The sequence below is a fragment of the Hydra vulgaris genome, chromosome 01, assembly GCF_038396675.1.
Source record: "Hydra vulgaris chromosome 01, alternate assembly HydraT2T_AEP".
NCBI classification, from domain to species: domain Eukaryota; kingdom Metazoa; phylum Cnidaria; class Hydrozoa; order Anthoathecata; family Hydridae; genus Hydra; species Hydra vulgaris.
In genome coordinates, this window is record NC_088920.1 from 36,192,491 (window position 1) to 36,201,922 (window position 9,432).

A 9,432-nucleotide genomic window follows, 5' to 3' on the forward strand; every position below is an offset into this window, starting at 1 on the left:
ATTATGAACTTATAAACTCAAAAAAAAAAAAGAGTTTTTTCTTCGATCTACTAGAATAATATTTGTGAGAAAAATTTGAAAAAAGAAAAAAATCTTTTAATAAACTTAAAAATAAAACCTTAACTTAAACTTAAAAAAAACCTTAACTTAAATTTAAAAAAAAATAAAAAATAAAAAAACAAAAAGGATTTATTGCGTCAAAGAAAAAAAAACAAAAACAACATAAAATTTGTTGTTGTTGTTGTTTTTTATCCAACCACATTAATCAAATTTACAAAATTCATTTTAAATTTACACGATTGGTTCAAGTACATTCAAATAGTTACTAACTAGTTAAGTGAGTCTAGTGACGTCTAGCATAGAGTGCACAAACAAGATCTAAATTAATATAAAGTGTTGTAGTTATTGCAGCAGCAAAAAAATAGCATTGATATTAGCAGTGGCAATTAAAAGGTCTAATTCAAGAAGTGTCACAATAAGTCTGTTTGGAGAAAATTAACTATAAAGATTTAAATTGACCCTGTATTCAGTAAAAACATTGTTTCATTTTTTTCTCGCTGAGATAACGTTGGTTATTCCCAATGTGGTAATTATATTATAAAATCAGATATATTAGATCATTTCCCCATTTTCTTAACAATTAACTCAATTTCATCACCTAATATAAATATAAACTATTTAATAAGAAAGCTGTATATAAAAGATTACTAAGGAGCTTAGAAAATCTTCAAAAAAATGTCTAAATACTTAAAAACAAAATCCAATTCAAATCTATAAATATACAAAAGCTACAAACTTCTATTTGATAAAATTCGTAAAAATTTAAAAAATAATTATTACTCTAATCTAATTACTAAATATAAAAATGACTCAAATCATTTATGAAAAATATTAAAAGAAATTAGAGGAAAACAGATAACTTGCTCAAATATACCATTAATGATTAAAATAAACAACGTATGTAAATGTGAACCGAATTAAATAGCGAATAAATTCAATAAATATTTTACTGGTATTGAAAGTAAATCTGCAAATAGGATTCCTTTTCTGATATTTCCTTTCATTATTTTTTAAAATCTACCAATAATTCACTTTTCCACTATGATTTATTACTAAATTTATCAATTGAAGAGTGTGAAAGAGCTTTCAAATCTCTAAAAAGAAAGAAAGCTTTTTTGTTTCTTTTTAGAGATTAAACTTTTTTTGACTTTTGTCAAACAAATTTTAATCAATTTTGTATAACTTATCAAGCACCGCATCTTTGGAATAAAGTTGTTCAGCCCAATTTTGATTTGTCGATTTTTTTCCAGTTTTTAAAAATAAGTTAAAGAATATTATTTTTTCAATAGATAATTTATTAAAATATTTTTGAGACATAATTTTTAACAATTTATTATTTCAACTATTTTAGATTTAAACTACTTGTATTATTTTATATTTATATTTCAATTTTTAAATGCTTTGGGCGACAAGATCAGTATGATCTTCTTCCAGATGCCAAGTTTATGTTATACGACATGTAATAAATTTAAACTGAAAATTAAAAGTTAAAAAAATGGCGCATCCGTTATCATATTCATTTTAAAAGTTAAATAAAATATATAGTACTAAGTTAATTTTCATGCCAAAAATACTTAAGTTAACTTTAAAAATAAAAAATTATAAGTTGGTAGTTACGTAATAACGCACCCGAGGTGTAGTGGTTAGAGTTCTTTAATAAGACCGTAGGGACATCTGGGACATCTGGGAGCACCTTAATAACTACAATAACAACAACAACAACAACAACAACAAAAAATTGAAGTTTTTTTGGTCCATATACCAATATATCACGAAGAACCTGTAAATGTGTGGCTACTAAACATAGCACACAGAACACTAAGGTGTCATGTTAGTGGTTAATGCAAAACCACTGCGGTTGATCGAAAGAGTTGATTGTTACCAGAGGAGAAGTTAAATCCTCGATAAATTTCAACATTAAGTGATTTTGGCTATGCATTTGATAAAGTAGACTTCAAGCTATTTTTACATAGTTTTTTTAACAAATCTGAAAGAGACTGCCCATATTTTAGAGAAAACTTGCCTGGTGATGATTTTGTAAGATCATTTTTAGAATAATTTAAAATTCTCTTATATTATTAAGCATGTCTCTTATATTATCAAGCATGTCAAATATTTGTAAAATGTATGCTCCAATTTCATGTGATTCAGTGAATATAATCTTTGATAATTTAGAAGAAACTATAAAAAATGTTCTGCATCAAAATATAATAAACTATGATGAAACTAATGTTTCTGATAATCAAAAATCGAAACAAATGATATTCCGGTAAGGAATATAAATTAACTAAACACGCTTAAAAGGTTATGAAGATATCGAAGTCATCAGTGTCTATTATGTTTGCATGTCCAGCTGATGCTGTATTTCTTTTTATATATACGGTTTATAAATCTGAACGTCTAATGGTTACTTGGATACTTGGAGGTCTAATTTATGTACGTTATAACCGGAAAAAATTGGTTGGTTTAATGGTTACTGTTTTAAAGAGTTGATGCAAACATTAATAGTACCTTACTTTAAACATGTTGACAACAACACACAAAAAGCCTTTCGTATGCAATACTTTAGCATGTCATTTGTTTATTAACGTTATGGAAATTTTTAAAGCTAACAAAATTAGGATGGTCTTTTTACCTTCAAACAGTGTTTGCTACAATCTCTTGACCTTGCAGTTTAGAAACCCGTGATATCAACATGAACAAAAGTAATTACTGAATGGAAAATTGATAAGGGAAAGTTTCATACGTCCCTACCAAAAAAACTATTTTTTCAAGATTGCTATTTAATCTCTTAACTAATTAAAATTACATGCACGAGTTTGCTGTAAATGCGTATGAAACATTTGAAGAGTACACAGGAAAAAACGGCAGTCATATTTAAAAAGTTTTGAGAAAGTATATGTTAATCATATATAAAAGTCTTTGTATAAAGTTAGGAAAAAAAAAATTTTAATAAAAGTTACAAATACTTTATTAAAAATGTAAACTTCAGAAAAATTAATCAAGAAATAATTTTTTCTAATTTACTTCTATGCTTTCTATGAAAACCTTTATAAATGATTAATATATACTTTCTTAAAACCTTTTAAATATGATTCTGCCGTTTTTTCCCGTGTACTCTTTTGGTCTCTACCCACTAAACAGAAAAAAAATATCAACAAGATTTTGAGGACAGACATTTGAGAAGCTTCTGTTAAATGGCTCAGGCTCTGTATTGCGTGGAAAAAAGTTAAAGTTTCACCTGGTAGAAGTGTTTCATTGGAAGATAATAAAACAGACTTTTTTGTTTCTAAATCCCAATCAAAAAGCTAATCAAATTAAAAATATACTACTTAATGACTCCTTAAATAAAGAAAAAAGAAGAACTTCTGCATTTAATTTTAATATTTTTAAAAATGTGATTGATTATGATGTGTCTTCAAGCTGTATATAGAGCTAAAAGAAGGTTTTGATAAAAAAATCTGAGAGAATGCACAAATGCGAAAATTAAAGCATTGAAAATAAAAGATTTATTAACTCAAAAAAAGTGATATATCTCTTGATGTTTATGACCTTTATAGTTCTGTTTTCCATCAAAAGCAAGTACAAATCCAAAGAAAATTTATAAACTACTTAAATGAAGGTATCTATGAATTAGATTTTAATTGCTCTAAAATAATAAATGATCTGGAATGGTTGCAACCTGTGAATATCCATTAGCAGAGAGCTCTTATATAGTTGTAAAGTTTAAAGGAAAAAAGATTTTTTTATTTTTTAGGCCAAGTTGTAATTATGGATGAAAATAATAATTGGATCATTAAATACTTTAGACGAGATTTTAATGTAAACCCAAAAATCCTTCAAAGAACAATAAATATCTAATTACTTTATAACACAAAGCAAGTCAGTTATTAAACAGTTTCCTCGTCCCATATATGAAAAAAAAAAAAAATTTTTTGAATGAAACTATTGGTGAGTTAAATATGCGTAAATATCATATTTGTGTGTTTTATATAAGATGATACTACCATTTATTCTTGTCTTGATAAGAAGCCAAACCCCGCTGATTGCTTGGAGGGGGCATTTAAGCTTAAAAAGGATCTCACTTCTGCTACAGTATGGGGATTTTACTGGCTAACTCTTACTTCCAATCTTTCTTGGAAATCATAAATCAAATTGATTTCAAAATTAGCATGTGCTAAGGTTGCATCTCTTTATTGTGCTTGTCACTTTCTTACTCCCTATTCTATTCTTTATCTCTATAAATCTTAAATCCGTCCTTGTATGGAATGCTGTTGCCATATCTATCGTGGATCTTCTAATGATACTTTTTTTTCTATTTTGAAGCTTTAAATTCACGCAAATATCATTTAACCTGACATAAAAATGTTATGTCTGGTTACATTTAATATAACATTAATTATACAAAAAAATTTTTTCTGCAGGTTTTATAAATATTGATTTAAGATTAGGACTTTTAAGTTATTTATTAAAGTTATTAAAGTTAGTTAATTCAGTATAGGCCCTGCTGGCAAATACGTCCATAAAACTTCTTCTATTTTATAGGTTTTTGTACAGGTAAAATATTGTGGGGTGATTTCGCCACAGAATGATAGAATAGCCCCACAGTTTAAAAAAATACATAATGTACAATATTTTTGCTTCCTAAACTATATTTAATATTTATTATCATAGAAACAATTTAAAACTAAAGCACTTTACAACTTTTCTAAAATTCTCCTAAAATTTTGTATTTGAAAATGTCATTTGTTTCAATTGAATACATTTCTTATATTTGCATTTTTTCTCATTAAATGCTCACCATCTCTGATTGTTTATAGCCACTATATCGATTAGCATGTTTAAAATACACCATTATAAAATGCAAGCATCGATTTTTAAAAAGTGAGTTATTATGCCATTTGGTAATAATTATCTTAGTACCGAGTACCGAGATTAACGCTGAAAGATAAGATAAATGGATGTTGACAATCAAGCTCTGTGGAAGAAAAAACAGTGTTTACAAAGCAACAGTAACAAGCACTAGTAAACAGGCTTTTTAACATGGCAGATCGTGGATTTCCATTGACAACAAAGTGATTGAGGTATAATTCTTATTTATATCCTAAAAACTTACAAACTTGTCGATTACTTTACAAAAACATTTGCCTACTACATGACATAACTCTCACTTAGATTACTCACTTATATAAAAAATAGAAAATCTCTGGATGTGTTTTCCAATCCAAGTAACTCGAAGAAGAAGAAGTTCTCCATCAAACAAAATACAAGCAAGTGGCTCAAGAAAGAAAAGGAACTTTTTGCCCAATCAAATAAAAGCAATTGGCTCAAAGAAGAGAAAATTATTGGTAAATAATGCGAGTAAACTAACTGATTGGTGAATGCTCTTGGTTTGCCTATTATCTTTTAAAGCAATAACGTTGAGTGATAATATTTTCTCTATCATTCTTTCTCGTCAACACTTCTTTACAGATCAATAAATAATTTGATACAAGCTTATAAATGTTAGAAATTGATTTGTCTTTGCATTTTATTTGAAGATTCAATGCAAATTTAAACATTTAAGCAAGGAAATTATAACTATCGTTAAACAACGTTTAAACAAAGTTTAAACAAGTCAAGAATTGTTTTATATTTAAAGTTCAAATACGCTCAAAGAAAAAGCATGTCTGTTCAAAATGGTTCGTATGGTCATCCTTTGTGTTAAACGTTTAAAAAAATTTAAACAGTGAATTTCAAAAAAAAAAAATTCAACAACTTTGTTATTCGCTTAAGCATCAGCTATATAGAATATTGCTTTCTTAACAGCAAATATTATCCCTTAACTAAAGATTGGTTACATCAAGTTTTTATAAAATATTTTAAGCAATTTTCTGAATGTATGAATTCGTATGGAATAAAGTAGTTAAAACTTTTGCAAGTTACATTTATTCATTACTTGTCATTCAACTTGGCCTTAGCGTTGTTTATTCAAGGTGTGACGTAAACTTTGATAAATAAAAAAACACGTGCTTTTACAAAAAAAAACAAAAAAAAAACTCGTGTTCAATCAAAGAAATCGAACGTCAAATTAAAAAACACGTTTTTACCCACCACTAATTAGAGACCAAGTTTTTCTAATGTGTATTTTTTGTTTAAATTACTGAAATTTTAGTTCTTTTATTTAAAATTTAAAAATTAAAATGCGGAACTTGAACATAAACAAAAATGTTTTAAAAAGTTGTAGATTTTTCATAAAATTTTATAAAATGTTTTGGATTTACTTTGCACTAATTAATTTTTCTAGTTAAAGAAAATAAAGTTTCCTGATATAATCATCAATAAAATTTTCTTAAATTAATCGATTAACAAAAAAACTCTTAGGAAACCAAATTACAACTTTATTCAGTTTTACCTGATTTTCTTCTGTTTGCTATAAAATTTTAAATAGCTATATATTTATATTCAAAAATTATTTATTTTAAACAATACATTTTTTTAAAAAGCTAAACATTTTCATAAATATTTTAGTATTTATGAATATTATACAAAATTTTTTTTTAGTTAAAAGCAATTTATTTGTATAGCTAGTTATATTAAAACCAAGTTTATTTGTTGTATTAAAACAAAGCTTATAATGGTTTAAACATAAAATCTTAAATAATAATTTATTTTATCTTAAAACAAAATTTACAAAATATAAAAGAAAGAAATACAAAATTAATGGCCGAAGCATTAATAAAAAAAAAAACATTTTTTTTTTTCCGTCTTCCTTTATTGCTTCTTTATAAGTTTTGTTTCCTAATATAAAATTATATTGACTTTTATGCTATCATTAAATATTAAAAATTTTAACAGTTCATTTAATGTTAAAATCTATTAAGGTTTAACAATTACTATTAAAAATTAAAAATATTTACGAAATTTTGAAATTATTTTGATTAAATCAAAGTAAAGTGATAAAGTAAATTAAGTAACTTCAAATTCATACTTAAAACGCATGTTTTCAAAAAAGTTTAATAAAGGCTTGTACACGATTCAATTATAAAAAATCAGGTTTGATTCATTTATAACTCATAGCAATTTCTCATTCTAAATAGCAATTTTTTCTATCCCAACATGTCATTGTATGTTATAAACCAAATGAAGTAAATTTTCAAAGAAATAAATTCTTATTAAATGTTTTTATAAAATTTTATACGAATCCTTCATTTGAACCGAGAAACAAGTTTACGGTACGACTTTCTAAACCAAGTTGCACAGCTGTTTTTGCACAATCACTCCTAATAACTTCATTAACTCCATTCTTTAATAGTATTTTAATCATTTTAAAATCGGCGTTCCATACAGCGCAGTGAAGTGCTGTTACACCGTAATTATCTGCAGCATTTATATCTGCTCCAGCATACAATAGTATCTTTGCAGCTTTGTGACATTTTCTATTTGCAGCAATGTGAAGCGGCGTTATTCCATTAAAACTTTTAACGTTCACTTTCGCTCCATTTTTTAATAAAAGTATGAACGCCTCTTGGTTAGATAAATATGATTGAGAACATAAAGACAAATGTAATGGGCTAAAACCATTATTGTCTTTAAGGTTTACATTTATATTATAATTAAGTAAATGTTTGACCGCAATTAAATTTGAAAGCTGAACAGCAAGGTGAAGCGCAGTCTTACCTTCGTTGTTTTGAAAATTTGCATTAATTCCGTGATTCAGTAACATTTTTAATGCTTTTGTATTAGAGTAGATAACCGCTAAGTGTAATGCTGTTAACCCGCTTGTATTTCGACAGTTTACTTCAGAAGGATATTTTCGTAATAAAAAATTGAGGTTGTCGATATCTGATAGCAAAACTAATTTGTGTATATATTTAGACGAATAACCCATTGCATGTGTTAAATATTAAAAAAAAATGTTATCAACAACTTTTAGTTATTGTGTTAATCGCAACATGTTTGACCACAGAATACTGTATTCAAAAAAAAAAAAACACAGAACATTTTGCTTTTTAAAAAAAGTTTTATTATTTAAAAAAAAAAAAAGTCCTGCTTTGCGTATTTTAATTGGTTGTGTACTGATGCTAATTTTGTTACAAAACAAACACAATGGATGCAAATTATTTATATTGTGAAATGATTGCCAAGAAATCTATTCAAGATATCTTACCATGATATGCTATTTTGTTAAATACAATCAATATTTCTATTGTTATTTTAAATTTTATCAATCAATAATATTGTTAACATTTGCATGAAAGCAATTTTTACACCTTTTTACAATATTTATAATTTTAACTCACCTTATCAATTTAAGTTTTTAATTATTTTATAACAGAAGATTATAAAACGAACCATTGCTTTAAATATAAGAATTTTTTTTTTTTACCTTAAGAGTAAAGTTATTTATGCGGACAAAGGCATAAAAATTAGAAATTTTGTAGGTAATATGTCTTTTCTTGTTTTTCCGGATAAAAGCAAGGAAATTAATTTATAGTTTACTAAAAACATTAAGGAAATGGCTTTGAAGTTCAAACTTAAAAATTCTAAAATTTTCCCACTATGTGAAAAGATTTTTCAATTATTTTTTCTGAATATTTGTTGTCTTCAATATGAGGGGCTTGGCGACAAAACAAACATGTTTCTTCTACTTGCACCGGCCCTTTTAATATATTATTAATACAAAAAAGTAAATATTTTATTGACAGTAAAATTTTGAAAAGAAAAAAGTAAACGCATATAACTGCAGGGTATACCCTCAAAAAACGCTTCAGTTACTGAAGCGTTTTTTGAGGGTATTTTTGTTACCGTTCTTAAAACACTAGGTTTGAGTCAAAAGTTGAAGTCTTTTTTGTTAAGAAGTTAATTGCAAAATATTGACACAAAGACGTCAAAGTTTAGACAAACATTGACACAAAGCTGTAAAGAGTTTAGACAAAGTATTGATACAAAGACTTCAAAGTTTAGTCAAAATATTGACACAAAGACGTCAATGTTTAGACAAAATATTGACACAAAGGCGTCAATATTTAGACAAAATAGTCTCAATAAATTACATCAGTTACAAAAATTTGTCAGAATACTTATTTATAAAGTTATAATAATCTAATATAGAAAATACTAAACAAAAAAGTTTGGCTTTAAAAGGAGACTACAAAGAGCAAGATTTTATATTTGAAAAAAAACCCAGCGGTGCATAAAAAACTAAGTAAGACATAAAAGATTTCTTTTGTTTAAGAAAAATTTTCATCTTGTTAAAAAATATTTGTACTAAAGAATACAAAATCTTTTTTGTGACACCATAATATTTAAAACACAATTCGTGTTATATTGACACAAAGACATCAATGTTTAGACAAAATATTGACACAAAGACGTCAATGTTTAGACAAA

At 26.1% G+C, this 9,432-nt stretch overlaps 1 protein-coding gene across 1 annotated transcript; it reads right to left on the reverse strand.

The window, feature by feature from the left end:
• Positions 1 to 6,982: 6,982 nt before the first annotated feature.
• Positions 6,983 to 8,087, reverse strand: LOC101234454 (ankyrin repeat domain-containing protein 65). Its single transcript, XM_065788033.1, has one exon. The coding sequence runs from the start codon at positions 7,928 to 7,930 to the stop codon at positions 7,235 to 7,237; it is 696 nt and encodes a 231-aa protein (XP_065644105.1). The 5' UTR covers positions 7,931 to 8,087; the 3' UTR covers positions 6,983 to 7,234.
• Positions 8,088 to 9,432: the final 1,345 nt, after the last annotated feature.